At 43.9% G+C, this 25,854-nt stretch overlaps 3 protein-coding genes across 4 annotated transcripts in view; 1 reads left to right on the top strand and 2 right to left on the bottom strand.

The window, feature by feature from the left end:
• Positions 1-290: 290 nt before the first annotated feature.
• On the bottom strand, positions 291-2,125 carry LOC106567989 (cytochrome c oxidase subunit 5B, mitochondrial). The gene is made up of 4 exons (XM_014137953.3): positions 1,950-2,125; positions 1,427-1,497; positions 1,058-1,157; positions 291-864 (listed from the first exon to the last, which is right to left on the bottom strand). The coding sequence occupies exons 1-4, from the start codon at positions 2,044-2,046 to the stop codon at positions 752-754; spliced, it is 381 nt and encodes a 126-aa protein (XP_013993428.1). The 5' UTR covers positions 2,047-2,125; the 3' UTR covers positions 291-751.
• Positions 2,126-2,448: 323 nt separating this feature from the next.
• LOC106567986 (drebrin-like protein B) lies at positions 2,449-15,658 on the bottom strand. The gene is made up of 16 exons (XM_014137939.3): positions 15,236-15,658; positions 15,050-15,105; positions 10,579-10,691; positions 10,412-10,486; positions 10,169-10,312; positions 10,003-10,089; positions 5,612-5,689; positions 5,221-5,372; positions 5,064-5,118; positions 4,880-4,945; positions 4,608-4,710; positions 4,189-4,374; positions 3,718-3,792; positions 3,423-3,556; positions 3,202-3,271; positions 2,449-2,976 (listed from the first exon to the last, which is right to left on the bottom strand). Exons 1-16 carry the CDS (start codon positions 15,316-15,318, stop codon positions 2,840-2,842), a joined length of 1,614 nt encoding a protein of 537 aa, XP_013993414.1. The 5' UTR covers positions 15,319-15,658; the 3' UTR covers positions 2,449-2,839.
• A 1,421-nt stretch (positions 15,659-17,079) lies between these two features.
• Positions 17,080-25,854, top strand: part of LOC106567996 (transcription factor 7-like 1-B) — a 32,841-nt gene continuing 24,066 nt past the window's right edge. The window contains exons 1-4 of one of the 2 annotated variants that reach the window (XM_014137975.3): positions 17,080-17,390; positions 17,897-18,091; positions 18,231-18,309; positions 19,190-19,356. In XM_014137975.3, coding sequence (XP_013993450.1) covers positions 17,906-18,091; positions 18,231-18,309; positions 19,190-19,356 — 432 coding nt within the window. In that variant the 5' untranslated portion in view covers positions 17,080-17,390; positions 17,897-17,905. Of the gene's footprint in view, positions 17,391-17,896; positions 18,092-18,227; positions 18,310-19,189; positions 19,357-25,854 lie in introns of both variants that reach the window. The other variant, XM_014137966.3, reaches the window with a different exon arrangement.

The following is a 25,854-nucleotide window of genomic DNA, read 5'->3' as shown; positions in this document are numbered from 1 at the left end:
GATCCAGATGACCTAAATAATCTTAATTTTTGCTCGAGGGCCACATTGGGATTTCGAAATTCAACAGAGTGCCACTGATTGTGTGGACAGATTTGCTGGTCAAAACCAATTTAAGTCCTAGAAAACTGGCACTCATTTCTAATTATATAGGTCTATCATTTCTACATACTTTCCATACGGTTTTAGGGATTTAGTATATATATTTTTAATTTTAACACAGGCTGTATTTTGCCCACCCCTGACCTAAACCATCACGCTATTCTACATCACCACCGAAACAGCAAGAGGAGTTAAGGGAGTAGACTTTATTGATTTGATAAGACCAAGTGTACAGTACATACATCAACGTAAACTGCTGTTTGAATGGAATTGCTTGAAAAAAATAACATTGCGTCCCACACCGTTAGGCCTAGGCCTTCGGTAAGTTTTAAACAATAACTGGTCCTTTGATCACAGACTGACATTGAGGATAGCAGGTTAGATAGATTTTCAAGTAGATGCTAGGATGAGAAAGAAATTGGACAGCAAACACATGATTAAAAGGAACCAAAGGGTACACACAGAGGCCCAACATTCTAATTTAGAACACCTAACTCCCAGTGCAAATACACTTCCTGAAAGAACAGATTTGACATCACCATCTAACCCCCTTCATCCTAAAGAAGCAGAAATCTTTCAGTGAATGTAATGTCATGTAAAGGTACTAGGAGATCTGTGTATGTATATAAGAGGGTGTGTGTTGGTGTGCATTTTAGTGGGGCAGCTCGTGGGGCACCAGTTTGTAGTGGGAGCCACATGAGGGACAGCGCTGAGCATCACCCTGATGGAGCCAGAACCACACCACTGCAGTGTTATCCTCCTCACCTAGAGAGAGAGGATGGAGAAAGTGAGAGAGAAGGGGGAGAAAGATAGGAGGGAGAGATCAGTTGAAGGAGACATTAGATATGAGCAGGAAGGACAACCCTCAGACAGCCATGACAAATCAGAGTGGTACAGCTTCTGGCCACAGAACTAGCAGACAACTAGTGTAAAGACTAATATAAAGCTAGTCACATACAGACACAGCCCACAATCCTCTTGGTGGTGATGGAGGGCACCAGATGGGGGTCGGCCTTTGAGCCAGCATACTCTTTGGGCTTCAACATGCTGTAGGGGTCCTGGAAAGAAATCACACAAGACAGGTTCAGTATTAGACCTAGGTATGACTTGGTGACATGGAGAACAAAGCACACAGAAACCTTGTAAGGATCCTAAATGTGGCTAGATAAAGTTAGAGGCATGTCGGGCCAATGCTGAGAGAAAATAATGTGATTACTGCCAAACTAATACTTGACATGTTAAACTATCGGTGTTACGTAAATGTTGGCTATGGCAACACAGCAGACGCAAATAATATTAATTTCATACAAATGTAATCTCGACTTACCGCGCCCTGTTGCGCAGCCTTCATAACGATCTTCTCCAGACCAGTGGCCTGCTCCTCGTCGGTGGGGATGCCTGAAAACATGTCATCAGTGTTAGCTAGCAAGGTTAACTAGTTAGTTGGCTAATCACTTAGTTGGCATTAGCTAGTTTATTAGCTAGCAAAATGAGCAGTGGGCTACTTCCGCGCTAAGCACATTGAATGATAAAGTCGACACGGATAGCTCGCTACCGCGCTAGCTAGAACCCTAAACTAAGGTACCATCTTTGACTTTGACAAAGGTCGCTATAAAAGGCAAAATAGCTCAGTATTGGACATGAAAACATCTGCTCAGCTAGCTACTTAGTGGGAACAAAATGTGGACAGATTGAAAATTGTATTTTGATACAACGAATATTGTGATAACTTGGCTAGGATGCCTTGCGCCATTGCCTGGCAATGCATCGCCTGTCCTTGGCAAGACATCAATATGTCAAATACGATGCTTCCATGGCTTCTGCCCAAAACCTCCACATTACCGACTCACCTCCAACCGCCATGCCGCGGGTGAGAGCAGGGACCGGGGCGGCCCGGCAAGTTGTAGCGGCCCTGACGGCCGAGCGAAGCAATAACCTTGCAGCCATTTCTCTTTCTGGTCGAAAAACAACTGGCAGCACACTGATGACGTTTAATATTTACGTGACAGTCGCATTATTCTTACGTCTGTGCTCTTGTATTTAAAAAATAGACGCGTTCACGGCTCTGGTGGTTGACTAACGTTACCTGAAAAGGTAGGCTATGCATTTACTTTATCATGCAAACTGATTCAACCTTTCGTTCCCAAAAACAACTAAGGAAACATTGCAGTGCATTCAGTAGGCCTACATGACATCATCTGTCAATAATCTATTTTTTATTTAACCTTTATTAAACTAGGCAAGATTAGTCCAAATTAATACACCATCCCCATTTCATAGAAGAGGGATGAGCATAAATAATTTAGAACTCATGAGGCTTCAAATGGTAGAAAAGATTAAGCACATGGAAACAGTTGGACATGCATCTTTATTTATTGAAAAGTGGATCAAAAGCAGAAGTCAACTTCAAGACACATATAAAACCCCAAACATCCCCATAATCCCATAGAAGACTGCTAGTCTGAGACCTGACTAAAACCAGACAATCATAAAGACTAGAATACACTGACATTAGCTCTGTTGTACATTAAAATACAGTAATCAAGTGACAGTCACTTTCCCTGACATCCCCGATAAGTCCTGCACCCCCATTCTCTTCACTTTCTACTTACAAACCTAATATCTGTGCAGAGAGGAAAACATCCCCCTTCCTACCCCTGTATTGTTCGCATGGGTCGCAGTCAGAATGATCCAACTGATGCTCTAATTGGTTGTACAGGCATGTGGGAGGGCTTTGGAACTACAGGAGCTCAACGTAATTGGCCGGGAACATTCCGTAGTGTCCATCCGGTCCGTAGCCTCTCCACCAACCCTCATCCACCATGTCTATCCCTGTGATGATGTCATCAGGATCAATGGTAATCTCAGAGTCGTCAGCTGAGGAGGAGAGGAGAGAAGGATGAAAGAAGATTAAATTCAATACAACTTTATGGATAGAGATGAGATAGGGATGAGTGGTGCCAGAAGAGATGAAAGAAGGGAAGGAATATGACGTGGGACATCAGAGAAAAGATGAGAAAAGCAAAGAAGGATCAGATGAAAGAAGATAAAATGAGAAAAAGAGAGGGACTTGATTTGAACCCAGAGCTGGGCAACACTCACTGGCTTGGTAGTCATACAGAGCCCTGGCACGCACATCCTGTCCACTGGCCTCCTCTCTCTGCTGCAGCACCTGAGAGAGATTGTTCAAGTGATAGGGAGTTAAATAAGATTTGAAGAGGAATAAAACAGTGGTCATAACACCACAGAGTTTTCCAACCTATTTGGAATAATATTTGATAACATGGCTAAGAGCAAAGTCATTATACTTCCTGTAGACTTACTTTGGGTGTGTCCTGGTAGATATCATCATAAATGTTATCCTCCTCATTTGTTTCTGCCAATGGCAGGAGCTCGTATACCTCATCTGGGCCAATGTGCTCCTCTCTACCCTGAACCAGACCGGCAACTGTTGGCTCTGAGAGATTCAATATTTAAAGACCCTCACCAGCTGTAGTTTTTAAGTGGTAACAATGCGAGAGTGGAAAATAGTTTGCGTGTGTGTGTGTGTGTGTGTGTGTGTGTGTGTGGTGTGTGTGTGTGTGTGTGTGTGTATGTGTATGTGAGGCGGAGGCCTACCATCCTCTGGTGCTGTGTCCTGTGTATCATCATCAAAATCATCCGACCAGTACTCCTCTTCAGTGAAGGAAGACTCTGTGACACACATACACCCACATATTATTTAGACAGCCTTATCACTATGACATAAATCAGCCTGTGGTGGAAAGAGTTAGCTGCATGGCTGTATGCATGCGTGTTTGGCTTGTGGGTTGGACATGTGAGTGTAGGGCAGCAGGTGCCTCAGGCTGTAGGAACACAGTAGCAGGGGTTTCTGGGAGTAGAGGAGCAGGGGGTTCTGGGAGCAGAGAAGTAAGGAGTTAAAGGCTTAGCTATGATACAGTCTGACTTGTGGGTTGGACAGGTGAGAGTGGGGCAGCTGCTTCTGGGAGCAGTGGAGCAGGGTATTCTGGGACCAGTGGAGCAGGGGTTAAAGGGTTATCTATGATACAGGTGTGTGTGGGTGGGTGGGTGGGTGGGTGCATGTATTACCTGCGGGTTGGACAGGTGACAGTGGGGCTGCCTGTGCCCTGGGCTCTGAGAGCAGAGCAGGTATTTTTGGTAGCAGTGGAGCTGGGGCTTCTGGGTGAAGAAAAGCTGGGTATTGTGGGGAACGTGGTTCGATGGGTGTTTCTCTCTCAGTGGACTTCTGAGTCAGGAAGGGGCTCTGCAGCTTCCCTGAGGGAGGGGGAGAGGGGAATAATATGTGTTATATGTTATTGGGGCTAGGGGAATATGTGTAGAATATGTGTTATGGGGGGGAGCAGGATGTGTTATTGATATGTCATAATGATTTATTGATAACTTTATTTAAGTTATTAATTGTGTTTAGCTTTGACCAGTTTTCTATATCGATACCCACCTTGTTGCTTATCTATACAACACTATTACAACATTCTAGGTGATTTTACCAGGTCTGGAGCTGGGCGTGTTGTCCAGTGAAGCACTCTGCTCTCTCTTTTTAAACAGCTCTCTGGGGTTCAAGGACCTCTGGGAGATCAGACGTGCTGCCTCCTGACACACACACACACACACACACACACACACACACACACACACACACACACACACACACACACACACACACACACACACACACACACACACACTCACACAAAGTTCAGTAAATTATGACATATTGAACACACACACACACACACACACACAGTGAGTGCGGACTCACGTTTGCTTTTTGTACAGATGCAGGTCTTATCCTCTGAGAGTTCTGACGCTCACTGTCCTGCTGCTCCTAAAAAGCAGACACACACACAAAAACACACACACAAATACGTTTGGAATACTGCAACTCACAAAAGCATTTTGTGCAACGCATAGAAATCACACATAGTACCACATAGAAGGCTCACCGGCTGATGTTGTTCCTGGTCTCTATACCCTGACTCCTGCTGCTTCTGGTAAGTCCTGTCACACACAAACACACACACACAAACGGACACACACACAGACAATATTATATTATTGAGCATGTGTTTGTGTGTGTGTGCGCGCATGTGTGTGACTGACTTTGCCTGGTCGATTTGAGAGGCTCTCTCCTTTGCCCTCGTTTCTCTCTCTGCAGCCTCCTTTTCATCCCTCTCTTTTCGCTCTCTTTTCACCCTTTGCCTCTCCTCCTCCACTCTCTTGCTCTCCTCCTTCTGACGCACCTCCTCATCTCTCTGAAAGATTGAGAAAAAAAGAGTGAGAAATGTAACATTCTGTTGGAACCAAACTCCCAAAGAACCAGCAGCAGAGTAACTCAAAACAGGATTGCATACCACATTAGGAATAGGGAGATAACAATATAGTATTACTTTTGTCTGGAATTTTGTTATGTCTTAAGAGCAAGCACTTCAATGTAGCTTACTAGTTACATACGACAAATAAAATGTAGGCTTGGCTATCTGAGAAGGTCTACCTGAGATTGGGCCCAGAAGTTGTCCTTGTTGGTTTGCAGAATCTCATCCACAGCGTTAGTCTTCTGGTACACCGACCCCTGAAACACAACAATACATTCTCTGTTGCCAATGACTGGAACGAATTGCAAAAATCACTGAAGCTGGAGACTCATATCTCCCTCACTAACTTTAAGCATCAGCTGTCAGAGCAGCTCACAGATCATTGCACCTGTACATCGCCCATCCAGCTACCTCATCCCATATTGTTATTTATTTAATTATTTTGCTCCTTTGTACCCCAGTATCTCTACTTGCACATTCATCTTCTGCACATCTATCACTCCAGTGTTTAATTGCTAAATTGTAATTACTTTGCCACTACGGCCTATTTATTGCCTTACCTCCCTAATCTTACCTCATTTGCACACACTGTATATAGATTTTATTTCCTATTGTGTTATTGACTGTACGTTTGTTTATTTCATGTGTAACTCTGTGTTGTTGTTTGTGTCACACTGCTTTGCTTTATCTTGGCCAGGTCGCAGATGTAAATGAGAACTTGTTCTCAACTGGTCTACCTGGTTAAATAAAGGTGAAATAAAAACTAAAAAAATATTACAGCTGTTTGTGTGTGTGTGTGTGTGTGTCAAATCAAATCAAATTTTATTGGTCACATACACATGTTTAGCAGACGTCATTGCGGGTGTAGCGAAATGCTTGTGTTTCTAGACCCGCCCGTGCAGTAATATCTAACAAGTAATACATAACAATTTCACAATATATGCCCAATACACATAAATCTAAGTGAAGGAATGGAATTAAGAATATATAAATATATGGACAAGCAATGTCAGAGCGGCATAGACTAAGATACAGTAGAATAAAATAGAACACAGAATATACATATGAGATGAGTAATGCATAATATGTAAACATCATTAAAGTGACTATTGTTCAATTTCTTTAAGTGGCCAGTGATTTCAAGTCTATGTACAGTTGAAGTCGGAAGTTTACATACACCTTAGAAAAGTACATTTCAACTCAGTATTTCACAATTCCTGACATTTAATCCTAGTAAAAATTCCCTGTTTTAGGTCAGTTAGGATCACCACTTTATTTGAAGAATGTGAAATGTCAGAATAATAGTAGACAGAATGATTTATTTCAGCTTTTATTTCTTTCATCACATTCCCAGTGGGTCAGAAGTTTACATACACTCAATTAGTATTTGGTAGCATTGCCTTTAAATTGTTTAACTTGGGTCAAACGTTTTGGGTAGCCTTCCACAAGCTTCCCACAATAAGTTGGGTGAATTTTGGCCCATTCCTCCTGACAGAGCTGGTGTAAGTGAGTCAAGTTTGTAGGCCTCCTTGCTCGCACACGCTTTTTCAGTTCTGCCCACAAATGTTCTATAGGATTAAGGTCAGGGCTTTGTGATGGCCACTCCAATACCTTGACTTTGTTGTCCTTAAGCCATTTTGCAACAACTTTGGAAGTATGCTTGGGGTCATTGTCCATTTGGAAGACCCATTTGCGACCAAGCTTTAACTTCCTGACTGATGTCTTGAGATGTTGCTTCAATATATCCACATAATTTTCCTCCCTCATGATGCCATCTATTTTGTGAAGCGCACCAGTCCCTCCTTCAGCAAAGCACCCCACAAAATGATGCTGCCACCCCTTTGCTTCACGGTTGGGATGGTGTTCTTCGGCTTGCAAGCCTCCCCCTTTTTCCTCCAAATATAACGATGGTCATTATGGCCAAACAGTTCTATTTTTGTTTTATCAGTCCAGAGGACATTTCTCCAAAAAGTACGATCTTTGTCCCCATGTGCAATTGCAAACCGTAGTCTTGCTTTTTTAATGGCGGTTTTGGAGCAGTGGCTTCTTCCTTGCTGAGCGGCCTTTCAGGTTATGTTGATATAGAACTCGTTTTACTGTGGATATAGATCATTTTATACCTGTTTCCTCCAGCATCTTCACAAGGTCCTTTGCTGTTGTTCTGGGATTGATTTGCACTTTTCGCACCAAAGTACGTTAATCTCTAGGAGACAGAACACGTCTCCTTCCTGAGCGGTATGACGGCTGCGTGGTCCCATGGTGTTTATACTTGCATACTATTTTTTGTACAGATGAACATAGTATCTTCAGGCATTTGGAAATTGCTCCCAAGGAGGAACCAGACTTGTGGAGGTCTACAATTTTTTTCTGAGGTCTTGGCTGATTTCTTTTGATTTTCCCATGATGTCAAGCAAAGAGGCACTGAGTTTGAAGCTAGGCCTTGAAATACATCCACATGTACACCTCCAATTGACTCAAATGGTGTCAATTAGCCTACTAGAAGCTTTTAAAGCCATGACATAATTTTGTGGAATGTTCCAAGCTGTTTAAAGGCACAGTCAACTTAGTGTGTGTAAACGTCTTACCCACTGGAATTGTGATACAGTGAATTATAAGTGAAATAATCTGTATGTAAACAATTGTTGGGAAAATGACTTGTGTCATGCACAAAGTACATGTCCTAACCGACTTGCCAAAACTATAGTTTGTTAACAAGAATTTTGTGGAGTGGTTGTAAAACGAGTTTTAATGACTCCAACCTTAGTGTATGTAAACTTCCGACTTCAACTGTATATAGGCAGCAGCCTCTAATGTGCTAGTGATGGCTATTTAACAGTCTGATGGCCTTGCGATAAAAGCTGTTTGTCAGTCTTTCAGTCCCAGCTTTGATGCACCTGTACTGACCTCACATTCTGGATGATAGCGGGGTGAACAGGCAGTGGCTTGGGTGGTTGTTGTCCTTGATGAGCTTTTTGGCCTTCCTGTGACATCAGGTGCTGTAGGTGTCCTGGAGGGCAGGTAGTTTGCCTCCGGTGATGCATTGGGCAGACCGCTCCACCCTCTGGAGAGGCCTGAGATTGTGCCTTGTGCAGGTGCCGTACCAGGCGGTGATACAGCCCGACAGGATGCTGTCAATTGTGCATCTGTAAACGGTTGTGAGGTTTTTAGGTGCCAAACCAAATTTATTCAGCCTCCTGAGGTTAAAGAGGCGCTGTTGCGCCTTCTTCGCCACACTGTACGTGTGGGTGGACCATTTCAGTTTGTCAGTGTTGTGTACGCCAAGGAACTTGAAGCTTTCCGCCGTCTCCACTGCATTCCCGTCGATGTCGATGGGGGATGCTCCCTCTGCTGTTTCCTGAAGTCCACGATCATCTCCGTTGTTTTGTTGACATTGAGTGAGAGGTTATTTTCCTGGCACCACACTCCCAGAGCCCTCACATCCTCCCTGTAGGCTGTCTCGTCATTGTTGGTAATCAAGCCTGCTACTGTTGTGTCATCTGCAAATTATGATTGAGTTGGAGGCATGCTTGGCCACACAGTCATGGGTGAACAGGGCGTACAGGAGGGGGCTGAGCACGCACCCTTGTGGGGCTCCAGTTATGAGGATCAACGAAGTGGATGTGTTGTTTCCGACCTTCACCACCTGGGGGTGGCCCGTCAGGAAGTCCAGGACCCAGTTGCACAGGGTGGGGTTCAGACCCAGGGCCTCAAGCTTAATGATGAGCTTGGAGGGTACTATGGTGTTGAATGCTGAGCTATAATCAATGAACAGCATTCTTACATAGGTATTCCTCTTGTCCAGATGGGATAGGGCAGTGTGCAGTGTGATGGCGATTGCATCATCTGTGGATCTATTGGGGCAGTATGTAAACTGAAGTGGGTCTAAGGTGACAGGTAATGTAGAAGTGATATGATCCTTAACTAGCCTCTCAAAGCACTTCATGATGACAGAAGTGACAGCTAAGGGGCAATAGTCATTTAGTCCAGTTACCTTTGCTATCTTGGGTACAGGAACAATGGTGGCCATCTTGAAGCATGTGGGGACAGCAGACTGGGATGTGGAGAGATTGAACATGTCCGTAAACACACAGGCCAGCTGGTCTGCGCATGCTCTGATGACGCAGCTAGGGATGCCGTCTGGGCCAGCAGCCTTGTGAGGGATAACATGCTTAAATGTCTTACTCGCGTCGGCCACGGAGAAGGAGAGCCCACAGTCCTTGGTAGCAGGCCGCGTCGGTGGCACTGTGTTATCCGCAAAGTGGGCGAAGAAGGTGATTAGCTTGTCTGTAAGCACGAGGTTGGTGTCCGTGATGTGGCTGGTTTTCCTTTTGTAGTCCGTGATTGTCTGTAGACCCTGTCACATATGTCTCGTGTCTGAGATGTTGAATTGCAACTCCACTTTGTCTCTACACTGACGTTTTGCCTGTTTGATTGCCTTGAGGAGGGAATAACTACACTGTTTTGTGTGTGTGTGTGTGTGTGTGTGTGTGTGTGTGTGTGTGTGTGTGTGTGTGTGTGTGTGTGTGTGTGTGTGTGTGTGTGTGTGTGTGTGGAGAGAGTGTGTTCTCACCACAGGTCCTCTGGGTATGTCATATTTCTGTGTCTCTTGGGTTTGCAGAATCTCATCCACAGCATTAGTCTTCTGGTACACCGACCCCTGAAACACAACAACACATTACTCTGCGTGTGTGTGTGTGTATTCTTGTGTGTGTGCGTGAGTGTGTGTGTGTTCTCACCACAGGTCCACTGGGTACATCACTGTATTTCTGTGTCTCTTTGCGAAAGTTAAAGTTGGCCCCCGACGCCTTGGCCACTTTACCCATGATGCTTTCTGGCTCCACGTCATCCTCTCCCCGTGCATTGATGGTCACATGGGCACCCTGCAGGAAAGAGATTGGTCAGAGAGAGAGTCTACACAGCTCGATTTTAGAGAATTAACATTTTGGAGCATCTCTCTCTTTAAAGCAGGTAAAACTCACCCTTAGGAAGTTACCCATGGAAATGACATGGTTGGCGCACTGTCCTTTCCGAGAGTCCTTTACCCCTTCACCTGTCTAAAACACACACACAAAGGTGAATAGCTGATTTGACAAAGGTCTCTAGTGATCGTTATGCTTCGAGGGTGGTGTGTGTGTGTGCTACTTACCCAGTTGATGAGGACATATTTACACAGGCAAGAGTTGGGGTCCTTGACGCAACAGAAGGCATACATCACCTTCCCACTGCTCAACTCCTCCACCATCTCCTCCAGACCGCCGTCTACATACAGATACATATACACAAACATACAGATACACATGCTACAATCACCTATCCAGACCCGTTTTACTGCCGATGCAGAGCCCCACCGGGCCTTCACGACTGGACTACTGACGTTATTTGCCCGAGGGAGTTATCCAACTGGCCCCTCCGTCGCGACGTAACCTGAACGCCCATCTGCGGCCCGCTAATCGTTACCTGTCTTATCGGCTACTATCTGAATAGGTCTATCGGACAATTTTCTTGGGCCACTATAACTATAACTATTTTGCCAATTGGATTGGTCCCCTCTACCACACGGAACCCCACTAATCTACCGACGGAAACTCACGAGGTGGCTAAAAACAGACCATCTTCTGCCAGCTTGCTACCCATGGCCCAGCTAGCTGTCTGAATCTCCGTGACCCCAACCAACCTCACTACTCACTGGACCCTTATGATCACTCGGCTAAGCATGCCTCTCCTTAATGTCAATATGCCTTGTTGTTCTGGTTAGTGTTTATTGGCTTATTTCACTGTAGAGCCTCTAGCCCTGCTCATTATACCTTATACCTTATCCAACCTTTCAGTTCCACCACCCACACATGCGATGACATCACCTGGTTTCAATAATGTTTCTAGAGACAATATCTCTCTCATCATCACTCAATGCCTAGGTTTACCTCCACTGTATTCACATCCTACCATACCTTTGTCTGTACATTAAAGCTATTTTATCGCCCCCAGAAACCTGCTCCTTTTACTCTCTGTTCCAGACGTCCTAGACAACCAATTCTCATAGCTTTTAGCCGTACCCTTATCCTACTCCTCCTCTGTTCCTCTGGCGATGTAGAGGTGAATCCAGGCCCTGCAGTGCCTAGCTCCACTCCTATTCCCCAGGCGCTCTCTTTTGATGACTTCTGTAACCGTAATAGCCTTGGTTTCATGCATGTTAACATTAGAAGCCTCCTCCCTATGTTTGTTTTATTCACTGCTTTAGCACACTCTGCCAACCCGGATGTCCTAACCATGTCTGAATCCTGGCTTAGGAAGACCACCAAAAACTCTGAAATCTCCATCCCTAGCTACAACATTTTCAGACACGATAGAACGACCAAAGGGGGCGGTGTTGCAATCTACTGCAAAGATAGCCTGCAGAGTTCTGTCCTACTATCCAGGTCTGTACCGAAACAATTTCAACTTCTACTTTTAAAAATCCACCTCTCTAAAAACAAGTCTCTCACCGTTGCCGCCTGCTATAGACCACCCTATGCCCCCAGCTGTGCTCTGGACACCATATGTGAACTGATTGCCCCCCATCTATCTTCAGAGCTCGTGCTGCTAGGTGACCTAAACTGGGACATGCTTAACACCCCAGCCATCCTACAATCTAAGCTTGATGCCCTCAATCTCACACAAATGATCAATGAACCTACCAGGTACCACCCCAAAGCCGTAAACACGGGCATCCTCATTGATATCATCCTAACCAACTTGCCCTCTAAATACACCTCTGCCTTTTTCAACCAAGATTTCAGGGATCACTGCCTCATTGCCTGCATCCGTAATGGGTCAGCGGTCAAACGACCTCCACTCATCACTGTCAAACGCTCCCTGAAACACTTCAGCGAGCAGGCCTTTCTAATCGACCTGACCCGGTTATCGTGGAAGGATATTGACCTCATCCCGTCAGTAGAGGATGCCTGGTTATTTAAAAAAAATGTCTTCCTCGCCATCTTAAATAAGCATGCCCCATTCAAGAAATGTAGAACCAGGAACAGATATAGCCCTTGGTTCTCTCCAGACCTGACTGCCCTTAACCAACACAAAAACATCCTGTGGCGTTCTGCATTAGCATCGAACAGCCCCCGTGATATGCAACTTTTCAGGGAAGTTAGAAACCAATATACACAGGCAGTTAGAAAAGCCAAGGCTAGCTTTTTCAAGCATAAATATTCTTCCTGCAACACAAACTCAAAAAAGTTCTGGGACACTGTAAAATCCTTGGAGAATAAGAGCACCTCCTCCCAGCTGCCCACTGCACTGAGGATAGGAAACTCTGTCACTACCGATAAATCCACTATAATTGAGAATTTCAATAAGCATTTTTCTACGTCTGGCCATGCTTTCCACCTGACTACCCCTACCCCGGTCAACAGTACTGCACCCCCCACAGCAACTCGCCCAAGCCTTTCCCATTTCTCCTTCTCCCAAATCCAATCAGCTGATGTTCTGAAAGAGCTGCAAAATCTGGACCTCTACAAATCAGCCGGGCTAGACAATCTGGACCCTTTCTTTCTAAAATGATCTGCCGAAATTGTTGCAACCCCGATTACTAGCCTGTTCAACCTCTCTTTCGTGTCGTCTGAGATTCCCAAAGATTGGAAAGCAGCTGCGGTCATCCCCCACTTCAAAGGGGGGGACACTCTTGACCCAAACTGCCACAGACCTATATCTATCCTACCCTGCCTTTCTAAGGTCTTCGAAAGCCAAGTTAACAAACAGATTACCGACCATTTTGAATCCCACCGCACCTTCTCCGGCTATGCAAACTGGTTTCAGAGCTGGTCATGGGTGCACCTCAGCCACGCTCAAGGTCCTAAACGATATCGTAACCGCCATCGATAAGAAACAATACTGTGCAGCCGTATTCATTGACCAGGCCAAGGCTTTCGACTCAGTCAATCACTACATCCTCATCAACAGACTCAATAGTCTTGGTTTCTCAAATGATTGCCTCGCCTGGTTCACCAACTACTTCTCTGATAGAGTTCAGTGTGTCAAATGGGAGGGCCTGTTGTCCGGACCTCTGGCAGTCTCTATGGGGCTGCCACAGGGTTCAATTCTTGGGCCGACTCTCTTCTCTGTATACATCAATGATGTCGCTCTTGCTGCTGGTGAGTCTCTGATCCACCTCTACGCAGACGACACCATTCTGTATACTTCTGGCCCTTCTTTGAACACTGTGTAACAACCCTCCAGACGAGCTTCAATGCCATACAACTCTCCTTCCGTGGCCTCCAACTGCTCTTAAATAGAAGAAAAACTAAATGCATGCTCTTCAACCGATCGCTGCCTGCACCTGCCCGCCCGTCCAGCATCACTACTCTGGACGGTTCTGACTTAGAATATGTGGACAACTACAAATACCTAGGTGTCTGGTTAGACTGTAAACTCTCCTTCCAGACTCACATAAAACATCTCCAATCCAAAGTTAAATCTAGAATTGGCTTCCTGTTACGCAACAAAGCATCCTTCACTCTTGCTGCCAAACATACCCTCGTTAAACTGACCATCCTACCGATCCTCGACTTCGGCGATGTCATTTACAAAATAGCCTCCAATACCCTACTCAATAAACTGGATGCAGTCTATCACAGTGCCATCTGTTTTGTCACCAAAGCCCCATATACTACCCACCACTGCGACCTGTACTCTCTCGTTGGCTGGCCCTCGCTTCATAATCGTCGCTAAACCCACTGGCTCCAGGTCATCTACAAGACCCTGCTAGGTAAAGTCCCCCCTTATCTCAGCTCGCTGGTCACCATAGCAGCACCCACCTGTAGCACGCACTCCAGCAGGTATATCTCACTGGTCACCCCCAAAGCCAATTCCTCCTTCGGCCGCCTCTCCTTCCAGTTCTCTGCTGCCAATGACTGGAACGAACTACAAAAATCTCTGAAACTAGAAACACTTATCTCCCTCACTAGCTTTAAGCACCAGCTTTCAGAGCAGTTCACAGATTACTGCACCTGTACATAGCCCATCTATAATTTAGCCCATACAACTACCGCTTCCCCTACTGTATTTATTTATTTTGCTCCTTTGCACCCCGTTATTTCTATTTCTACTTTGCACTTTCTTCCACTGCAAATCTACCATTCGTGTTTTACTTGCTATATTGTATGTACTTCGCCACCATGGCATTTTTTTGCCTTTACCTCCCTTATCTCACCTCATTTGCTCACATTATATATAGACTTATTTTTCTACTGTATTATTGACTGTATGTTTGTTTTACTCCATGTGTAACTCTGTGTTGTAGTATGTGTCAAACTGCTTTGCTTTATCTTGGCCAGGTCGCAATTGTAAATGAGAACTTGTTCTCAACTTGCCTACCTGGTTAAATAAAGGTGAAATATATATATATATATATATATATATATATATATATATATATATATATATATTTAAACATACACAAACACACAAATCGAACGTGGGCCGTCAACGTTACTGATGACCATGTCAGCCAGCTAGACTAAAGCCTACGTGGTATGGTGTATCTTCAGTTTTCAGTTATCATACAACAAGTTCCCTGAACCCCTCCCCCCATTACACACATGCACAAACAACTCATATTGCAGACCCACACTCACCTCCCTTCTCTGCCAGGCGGATGTCATTGGTGTTCCCCTCATAGGTGAACAGAGCCCTGTAGACAGACAGAAAAACAACTGGAAGATTCTCTCTCTCTTGTCATTGCTGAATCACAAACACACACATACAGATACAACTGTGATACCAAATCAACTGATCCAATCCTTCTCTCAGTTCTTGCTCACCAGTTGGTATCAGACTTCACATCCACCACTTCTTTATACGCGGCCGTGAGCGCTGCTCCGTTTTTACTTAGATTCACCGACATTCTCCTGTTTGTCTACCTGTGCCGTGGCATCCACTGCGTCAAAGAAAACGCAGCACCAAAACTTTATCCAGGAAATAAGAAATGGTCTCTTCAGTTGGAGTATCTGAGATACACTGAATGATGAAAGAGCACTCTAGTGGGTAAAGGCAGAACTTCCAATGACAAGCAAGTCTTGTACCAAGGGGATTCTTTCAGCTTTGTCAAAACTGGGATGGATCAGGACCAAATCGGCAAAAGAATAGTCTTTTCTCTGTGTCAAAGTAAGACTCAAATATTCTACCTAGAGAAATCAAGGAAAGAGGACCACAACACACACAGGCTGTCCGAGCTGATTCAGTATGAAGGAACTACTACACACACACCCCTCTGAAACTTGTCAGGGCAGTGTGTGTGTGTGTGTGTGTGTGTGTGTGTGTGTGTGTGAGAGAGAGAGAGAGAGAGAGAGAGAGAGAGAGAGAGAGCGAGTGAAAGAAACCGGTCAGGGCAGAACCGGAAAAGTCAAATTTTTTAGATTGGTGCTGCAGAACCGCAAGTTCTTCAGTACAAGCAGGTTGGCAGACTAAATGCTTCCTGCTAACTATTCAAGTGGTGGAAGAGTCTACTGTAAAGTGACTGAAGGTGATTGCTGGTTAGACTACAGAAGGTTCACAAACATCAGCCTTGTTGATAAGTAGATCTTCACTCTTTCTCTATCCTATCACATACTCTCTTTCTATCTCATTATCTCTTTGCTGTTGGTGAGCAGTTCTCTCTCCCTCCTTTTCTATCCCTGCCATCCCTCTCTCGCTCTCTCTCTTGTGCACGCTCTCTCTCTCTCTGTGTGTAGATGAGCACCCTCCAGCTTCCTCTTTTACACATGCACACGCACCCACACACCCACACACACACACACATACTGAACATACACTAGCTTTCTCAGGAACAAAAGAGGAAATTCCTTTTCACCAATGTACACAGACAGACATAGAGGTGTAGACACAAATACACACACACACTATTTCAGATGCAGTCTAATCCCTTGTCTCCTTTGCTCGTTGGTGGGTGGTTTTATTATGAGGGAGGGGGGCATGACACTCATCATTCCCAACACCCCCATCACACACACATGTTTGCACTACACACACATGCACAAACACACTATTGTGCAGTAGTATTATGTTAGCTTGGAAATGCCTGTGGTTTGCTAGAGGGTTGAGTGTCAAATATATATGGGGGGGGGGGGGGGGGGGGGGGGGGGTGTTAGAGCTGATAACAGACCAAGGGAGGCTCGGGTTACAGTCCCACAGAAAAAAGTACACACACAAAGAATAAAGAAAGAAGGAGAGCGGCATTATCAACACCATAATCTTCATTATAATCATTAGCCTACCATTACATCCTTCAGTTCTCTCCTATGAATATGCACATGAAGCCAGCTGGAATCCAATATAATTCAGTGTGGTGAAACAACAGTAAAACTGAGCGATATTCAGTGGGGATGCAACCTGATTTGTATTTTTAATTGTGTGCCACCCTATGGGACTCCCAATCACAGCCTGATGTGATACAGCCTGGATTCGAACCAGGGACTGTAATGACGCCTCTTGCACTGAGATGCAGTGCCTTAGACCACTGTATCACGGGTGATCTGGCTGGGAATCCAGACATTGCAAAGATGTACTTTCCCCCTGACCAATATTTTTTTTCAGCTCAAGAAATCAGATGGGGAAAAACTCCTGGCGCCATTGACATACATCGTTGATAGCTGGACTGGAATTACTCTGCCCAAACGTTTTCCCTCCTCCCCCAGTCTTCCCTCCTCGCCCACCCCACTTTCTTCCTCCACTCTCCCTTCTCCCCCACCCCCAGTCTCCCGGCGGCGGCCTAGCTTTTCCTTCCACTCCACCTCAGAAACACCAAGCGACTTGTATTATTTCCCACGCGACCATATACACGCTACACAACCAGCGACTAACTTTTTCTCAAACTCGCAAGGATTGCATTTTCTATTTTTGAGGGATAATGGACGACAAAATAATTAAGAAAGTAGGCTTGTGAGCTGACTTTTCTTCGGGCTGATTTTACTCGGGAGGGTAAGTAGGAGGAGAACGTATGTGCAGGAGGACAAACTTATGTGCGTGCGTGTTTTAAACTTCTGCGACGTACAACTTTCCATTGTTTTCGTTTTCAGTTTTAAGAGGTTGCTAGTTGTTTTTACACCAGTATACGATTATTCGTGAATTAAACTGTTTGGAATCGTCGATGTGGGTTGTAGCGTTAGCTAGTTTTTCTAGCCCAAAATAAAATACGCGACAAGAAACGAGTGGAACAACTCCAGGAATCAACTAGCTAGTTAACTAGTTAGCTTAGCATGGCTAACTAACGTTAGCTAGCTAACACACTGAACAGTCGTTGGATGCTTATTTTTGCAGAGTTTGCAACAACTCGTCTTGTTCATGGCTAATCTCGTTACTACCACTGGAAATCGTGGTATTCCAAATAATACAGGGAACTAGCTAGCTAACGTTAGCAGGGTGTTTTGAAACTCGGTGGGTACGACATCACTTCCACGGCAAGACAACAGTGAGTGTGTTTTTAGAAATTCAAGATGCCGCAGCTGGACGGAGGAGGAGGAGATGATTTGGGAGCCAACGACGAGTTGATCTCGTTTAAAGACGAGGGGGAGCAGGAGGAAAAGACTGCCGAGAATGTGTCATCTGAGCGGGACCTGGACGATGTTAAGTCTTCACTGGTCAACGAGACGGAGAACAACAGCAGTTCGTCTGACTCCGAGGTAGCTAACTTTACTAGCTAGCCAGTTAGGGACAGAAGATTGAATCACTATATAAACAACTACAGTACTAATCCCTTTCTTCTAGCTACCAATCTCCAGTGTTTTTTGGCAAACAACGTTTGTGTGTGTTTGTCAGCAGGCAGTCAGTCATAGACGTCCCCAGCATCACATACCGGATTGGGAGAGTTATGTCAGACAGAGAGAGTTCGTTGCAGAAGGTAAAACACCACAAACTCATAGTAAAACTATAACACTGTTTACCTGTAACTCTCACTTTGATCCTTCATATGAGTGCCCCCTGCTCTCCCCCACTGTTCTCTATATTCCCCTCTTCATCCTCTCCTCCTTTCTCTCCCTCCCAGTCCATTCCTTTATTTCTCAATTCATTTAAAAAAGCTGTGTTGAAAGAGTTAGGTCATCTTACACCCCTTACAAGAAATACAGTACATATAGCAATAAATGAACAACCACAAGCAATCTTGCCTTGGCTGCAGCTCTGCAGGGTGGTCACTAGCTGGCACAGTCATACAATCTGATTTGAAACATAACCTTAAACACACTGCAAACCCGAATGCCTAAACTTAAATTAAGACCAAAAAGCTACTTTTTGTTTATATGAATTTTTGCGATATAGCCGATTTTGACTTTGCAGCTAGAACATCTAGTGGAAACCGCTCAGTTCTTCCTCCAGAATCCTCCTCTCTCCAGCCTCCTTTCCCCCCCTATCTCCCACACCCTCCCTTTCTCTCAATTCAATGAGCCCTGTTGACAAGAGAAGTCACTGTCTTACATGCTAACAAAGCAACTAAACAGATTATAATTGATTGACAACAACCCATCTCTAGTCTATCCTCCAGCTCTGAGGAGGCATGGTTGTTGAAGTTAACTCAGTCTCAATTTTTTATTCAATTTAGGGGCTCTATTGGCATGGGAAACATATGCTAACGTTGCCAAAGCAAGTGAAGTAGATAATAAACAAAAGTGAAATAAATGAAAATTAACACTAAACATTACACTCTCAGAAGTTCCAAAAGAATAAAGACATTTCAAATGTCATTATGTCTTTATACAGTGTCTCTCTCTCCCTCTCTCTCCCAGCTCTGAGGAGACAGCAACACGACAGTGGATTGTTCAAGGCATCTCTGTACGCTGGCTATCCCTTACTGATGATCCCTGACCTGGGTAACCTAGCCAACCTGGGCCACTTGGGGAACCTTGGCAACCCCTACCTTTCTCCTGGAGTCCTCTCACCCGGCGCCAGGACGGTGAGTCAGTCACATGCACGCAGGAACATGCATCACAAACTGCCACTCTGTAATTGTTCTTATTTTTGCAAGTAAGGCTGCTGTACCACCATAGCTGTCTGTGTGGTGTATGGTCTGTGTGTGGTGGCTGGCGGTGTGTGTATCGACTGTGTGGGATGTCTGGTGTGTGTTATAAGGGACAGTGAATGATGAGTTGTGTGTGTGCGCTCTGACTCTGAGCAGTGTGATCTATCTCATAGCGATTAATGGTGTGTTAACACACTGGCACTACCGCAGCAGACAGGCCTCAACACAGCCCTGATATAAAACACTGCTGCTGGAATGTGTGTGACTGAGTGTGCGAGGGGGGAGAGAGAGGCTACAGTATTTCATCACCATCCATGTGTAACTATGCTACAGTTGTAGCTAACGTTGTTTTTTTTTGCTTTCTGTGTTTTGGGATTGAGGCTAGAGGTCGACCGATTATGATTTTAACCCCGATACCGATTATTGGAGGACCAAAAAAAGCTGATACCGAATAATCAGCTGTTTTTTATATATATTTGTAATAATGACAATTACAACAATACTCAATGAACCCTTTTATTTTAACTTAATATAATACATAAAATCTATTTAGTCTCAAATAAATAATGAAACGTTCAATTTGGTTTAAATAATGCAAAAACACTGTTGGAGAAGAAAGTAAAAGTGCAATATGTGCCATGTAAAAAAGCTAAGGTTTAAATTCCTTGCTCAGAAGAACATGAGAACATATGAAAGCTGGTGGTTCAATATTCCCAGTTAAGAAGTTTTAGGTTGTAGTTATTATTGGAATTATGATGCCTCGACTATTTCTCTCTATACCATTTGTATTTCATACACCTTTGACTATTGGATGTTCTTATAGGCACTTTACTATTGCCAGCCTAATCTCAGGAGTTGATGGGCTTGAAGTCATTAAGAGCACTGTGCTTCATGCATTGCTAAGAGCTGCTGAAAAACGCAGTGAAGTGCTGTTTGAATGAATGTTTACGAGTCTGCCACTGCCTACCACCGCTCAGTCAGACTGCTCTATCAAATATCAAATCATAGACTTAATTATAAAATAATATCAAATCCGGAAACTATCATTTCAAAAACAAAACGTTTATTCTTTCAGTGAAATACGGAACCATTCCGTATTTTGTCGTATGGGTGGCAACCCCAAGTCTAAATATTGCTGTTACATTGCACAACCTTCAATGTTATGTCATAATTATGAACAATTCTGGCAAATTAATTCTGGTCTTCGTTAGGAAGAAACACAGTTGCATATACCCTGACTCTGCGTGCACTGAACGCAAGAGATGTGACACAATTTCCCTTGTTTTTTCGCGAAGGTGCTTTTGTTAAATCGGCACCCGTTTGGCGAAGTTGAAGTAGGCTGTGATTCAATGATAAATAAAATAAGGACAGCGGAGTCAATCACCACCTTCCGGAGACACCTGAAACCCCACCTCTAAGGAATACCTAGGATAGGATAAAGTAATCCTTCTAACGCCCTCCCCCCCTTAAAAGATTTAGATGCACTATTGTAAAGTGGTTGTTCCACTGGATATCATAAGGTGAATGCACCATTTTGTAAGTCGCTCTGGATAAGAGCGTCTGCTAAATGACTTAAATGTAATGTAATGTAATAAATTAACAGGCACTGCATTGATTATATGCAACACAGGACAAGGTAGTTAACCTAGTATTATCATCAACCATGTGTAGTTAACTAGTGATTATGTGAAGATTGTTTTTTTTAATATGATAAGTTTAATGCTAGCTAGCAACTTATAATGGCTCTTTGCAGCCACAAGGTCATTTTGACGCTACACTGGCTTAACAGGTGGTCGGCCTGCCAAGCAGTTTCCTCATGGATTGCAATGTAATTGGCCATAATTGACATCCAAAAGGCAGATTACCGATTGTTCTAAACTTGAAATCGGCCCTAATTAATCAGCCATGCCGATTAATCGGTCAACCTCTAATTGATGCCCTCTTTGGGTGTCTTCACTCTGAATCGTGTATGTGAAAGGAGACAAAAAGCTAACATTCCGATCTAAGGTTTTATAAGTCTGATGTGGAAATGTTTCCCCTCGACACAACTGGTAGTAGTGGCTCTTTTTCCGTATACATTAACTCCACACACACCCTGTCTGCCTGCCTTTGCATTCCCCTCCCCAGGTATTAATGGGATATTGTTGTCATTAGGAGGAGGGGGAGAAGCTGAATGGACCTAATACTGTTCTCAACAGGAGATCATCCCCACACACAGTGGTTGATACTCCTTCCTCCTCCCCAGACTTCCTCCCCTATTAGATGGTGATAGAGATGCCCACTTCTCTGTCTGAGAGAAGATAAACATACTAATGTTAACCTCTTAAATGTAGGGATGCACCAATATTACATTTTTTGACCGATACTCGATAATACATTTTTTTTGCGGCCTTTTTAGCATTCTAGTACAGTTATAGTTGAAACACACACACACACACACACCAAACGTTATTTTGTTGCCATTTACGCATGTCCCCATTACCAGTAAAGCATAATAAAATCCTCTTTCTTTCACTTACTTGCTGTTTCGTTGTTCATTTGTTTAATCGTTTCATTCTCAACCAGGATTTCATCATACATGTCAAGCAGTGAAGTTTCAGCTCTGTCTGTCCGTGCCTCTTCTGTCGGGGGGCCTCTTCAGCGCGCACTGTCACTGTGTTTCCATCTTGTCCAGCTGTGTCATGTAAACCCTGTTTCTTGTCTGCATCGAAGTAGCGGTCCTTGTACCTAGCATTGAGCATGCTGACGACAGAGTAAAGAGGCTCAGAGAGAATGACACAAGTCGCTTGTTCACAGCCTCTAGCAGAGTACTTTTGCAAGTTTTGTTGAGCAGGCATCAATGCCATGACAGAGGGTATCACGTCTGCTGCAGGCGCAGTTGATGAGCTTATTTCTCCAGTCTGTTCAAATGGAGCTAGGAGTGTGTTCATGTTTCTAACATGTTCTCAAATGCCATTGAAATGGCAGCAGCGGTATGAGAATCAGCACATTCTTGAGCATGCAATAAGGCTTTCCTCAGTACGAAATCCTTGTCGACACACTGCTGTTAGACTCAGCATACTCATGGGGCTGATATCGCTGGTCCAAATGTCAGTTGTGAAGCTAATAGCAGTGATGCCCATAGCAAGTAGCTCATGAATGTGCGTTTCAACGATACTGTGTAACTCCGGTAGGGCAACATCTTAAAAATAGTGCCAGCTTGGTAGTGTGTACTGGGGCTTGAGGTGCCCAACCAGTCGGCAAAAGCCAACATCATCCACGACAGACAACGGTTGATTGTCAAGGGCAATGAATTCCATTATCTTGGCGTTAATGGATTTTACCTTTGAGTTGTCTTGCTGAAATGTTCTTACTCTTTCAAATGACTGCTCAACTTAAACTTGTTTAGTTGTTGGAAGTGTGCACCTAGTTTTTTTTTCTGCTTTTGTTCTACGTAGTCGCTGAACGTCTGGGGGTGATACACTTTCAAATGAGTAATTAGGTTTGTGGTATTGAAAGATTTCACTTTCTCCCCTCAGGAAATAATAGCAGCACAAACGTTGCATTTGGCCTTTTTGATATCTTCCTTTGAAACTTCAAAGTAGATCCACACAGCAGACATTGTGGGCTAGGTTAGGAATACTGTGTTGCGCGTGTAGCGTTGTATTTTTTTGTGGCGTCATTACGTCATCTACCTACGTTATATAGGTATGCATGTGAGCTTTGACATCGGTGTTAAACTAGACATTGGTCCGATGTTGGCATTTTTGGCTGATATCGTCCGATTCTGATATGCATACCGATATATCATGCATCCCTACTTAAATGTAAAGTCCCCATATTTGGGGAGCCTATTAGATTTTTTTATTAAATTCAGTCTGGTATGAGAACGGTAGCCCCTAGCTGCAAAAGCAGGGTGTCTGCAGAAAGCTGAGTATCTTGATTATTGATCTCTGCCTTAAAATCTTTGGTGTGACCTCAGCCTGACTAACCGGTGTCTGTATGTAGCCTCGCTACTTTTATAGCCTCGCTACTGTATATAGCCTGTCTTTTTGCTGTTGTTTTATTTCTTTACTTACCTATTGTTCACCTAATACTTTTTTGCACTATTGGTTAGAGCCTGTAAGTAAGCATTTCACTGTAAAGTCTACACCTGTTGTATTCGGCGCACGTGACAAATAAACTTGGATTTGACTAACTACAATATATGGGCATACAAATGTATAAGGGCAGGCCAAGCCAATGACCTCATTTCAAGATAGTTGCTACCTACATTCCTGTTAGCGCTGTGGAGCGTAAACAAAATAAACACAGAATACGTCGATTCACACCGAGAGCCGGGACTCTGCAGATCATGATGATGTCTTATTTGTCTGCCTGTGACCAACTGTTATTGATCACCAGCCCTGAGATTGAAAATGTTTATTTTACACAATGTTTTTATCAAACAGCAAACATCTTACAAGGTAAGCTTCCATTTGGTCTGTGTTTGAGCTACATGGGGGTATGAAATTAATCCTTAGGTTGGTAGGAACAAATCTACCCTATTGCCAATGTTATCTGATGATCTATGACTTAATGGCAACATTGAATGTCCACCAAGTGACTTTTGCTCATCATAAATATGCCGTCGCCTGCTTACACGCCGTAGGCATCCATTACACAGGGTATTGGCTGCTATGGCACCTTGACAGTCTTGTAGCCAATGGGATAAGCTTTTCAGGGATATGCAGTTGGCCTGGGTGGGACAAAGCAAGGCCTAGAACCTTTTATGCGTAATGCGAACTATTGCTACCTGGCTCAGAGACGAGACGCACCGAGCACGCTACATTACATTGTAAACAGATTTCCTCTATAATTTCATCGCTTTAGCATAAAATATCACTTCTCAAGGAAGAAAACAAAGGGGGGGGGGGGGGGGGGCTAAGAATATCGAACAGGAAGCTAGAAAAAAGGCAGCTATGTATACCGATCTCGGAACAGGGGAGCGATTTGGGCAATAAATTATTATTTTGACTCAGCCGAGGAAGATTGCTTTCTAGAAGGATTGGATCCACTTTTAGCTCTGTAAGTAAATTATTTTCATGACTTTATATCATTAATTTTCTAAATGCATTTCATTTTTTATAAGTTGTCTGTTATTTGTGCTTTGGATTTAGTTTACATAGGCCTATGTAACAAGTAATTTAAATGTTATATATTTCCAAAGTAGTTATTGTCTATGTTTCATATTAGTTCACTGTTCGAAGTTTCATCCTTGTAACTTTGGAGAGGCCACTAAACTCTCCTAGCCATTGTTTATTTGTGGTTCTCACTGTTTGCATTGTGTCCTTAACACCTATGAGTCACTGTATAGATACAATTTAGGCTTGGTGTGTTTACAGTAAAATGTTGTAAATTTAGTGACCTGTAATTCTGTGTCTTCAACAATATCCCTTTATTTAATTCACAACAGAGTGGAGGAATCTGGATTTGGATAATGACATTTGGGAGCCATCCCTCCCCAGCAAGCGCCCCCGCTGGTCAACTTCTTCACCCACACTGCTATGTCAATCACCCCATCTGATGGTTCCACATCCACTTTTAATAGACCCCTTGAAAAAGAAAACGGGGTCTTGTGGCACCATTCATCCTAACAGAATCGGTTTCCCCAAGACCTAGGTAAACGACATGACAAAGAAAGCAGAGAGGAGGACCATACGGTCGATCAGGACTAACAAGCTGCTTTTTGTGAAATGGAAGATCACTAGGGAAGTAACCATACTCACCACACAGCATAAGGCATTCAATACAACCATGTCTCAAGGAGGGTGAAAAAATTACTGTTTCTATGAAGGACTACAATGCTGTCATGGGGGGTGTCGACCTATCTGATGCTCTGATAGGCTACTACCAGGTCCTCCACAAGACCAGGAAGCGGTAGAATAATTTTTTTATTTCACCTTTAATTAACCAGGTAAGCTAGTTGAGAGCAAGTTCTCATTTACAACTGCGACCTGGCCAAGATAAAGCAAAGCAGTATGACAGAAACAACAACACAGAGTTACATGGAGTAAACAAGCGTACAATCAACACAATAGAAAAAAAGAACGTCTATACAGTGTGTGCAAATGACATGAGGAGGTATGGCAATAAATAGGCCATAGTAGCAAAGTAATTACAATTTAGCAGATTAACACTGGAGTGATGGATGAGCTGTTGGTGTGTAAGTAGTGGTACTGGTGTGCAAAAGAGCAGCAAAGTAAATTAAAAACAATATGGGGATGAGGTAGGTAGATTGTGTGGGCTATTTACAGATGGACTATGTACAGCTGCTCAGATAGCTGATGTTTAAAGTTAGTGAGGGGAAATGTAAGTCTCCAGCTTCAGGGATTTTTGCAATTCGTTCCAGTCACTGGCAGCAGAGAACCGGAAGGAAAGGTGGCCAAAGTAGGTGTTGGCTTTGGGGGTGAC

This window comes from Salmo salar, chromosome 01, assembly GCF_965601325.2.
Source record: "Salmo salar chromosome 01, fSalSal1, whole genome shotgun sequence".
NCBI lineage: Eukaryota > Metazoa > Chordata > Actinopteri > Salmoniformes > Salmonidae > Salmo > Salmo salar.
The sequence above is the reverse complement of the archived record's forward strand: the minus strand, read 5'-3'. Positions and strand labels throughout refer to the sequence as shown.

Excerpts from the sequence above, each read along its gene's own strand:
- LOC106567989 (XM_014137953.3), bottom strand. The coding sequence starts at position 2,046 with ATGGCTGCAAGGTTATTGCTTCGCTCGGCCGTCAGGGCCGCTACAACT. Across the intron at positions 1,498-1,949 it reads CCGCGGCATGGCGGTTGGAG|GCATCCCCACCGACGAGGAG; the intron begins GTGAGTCGGTAA and ends ACATGTTTTCAG. Across the intron at positions 1,158-1,426 it reads AGGCTGCGCAACAGGGCGCG|GACCCCTACAGCATGTTGAA; the intron begins GTAAGTCGAGAT and ends ATTTCTTTCCAG.
- LOC106567986 (XM_014137939.3), bottom strand. The coding sequence starts at position 15,318 with ATGTCGGTGAATCTAAGTAAAAACGGAGCAGCGCTCACGGCCGCGTAT. Across the intron at positions 10,313-10,411 it reads CCATGGGTAACTTCCTAAGG|GGTGCCCATGTGACCATCAA; the intron begins GTGAGTTTTACC and ends TCTTTCCTGCAG. Across the intron at positions 5,373-5,611 it reads ACTTCTGGGCCCAATCTCAG|AGAGATGAGGAGGTGCGTCA; the intron begins GTAGACCTTCTC and ends TCAATCTTTCAG.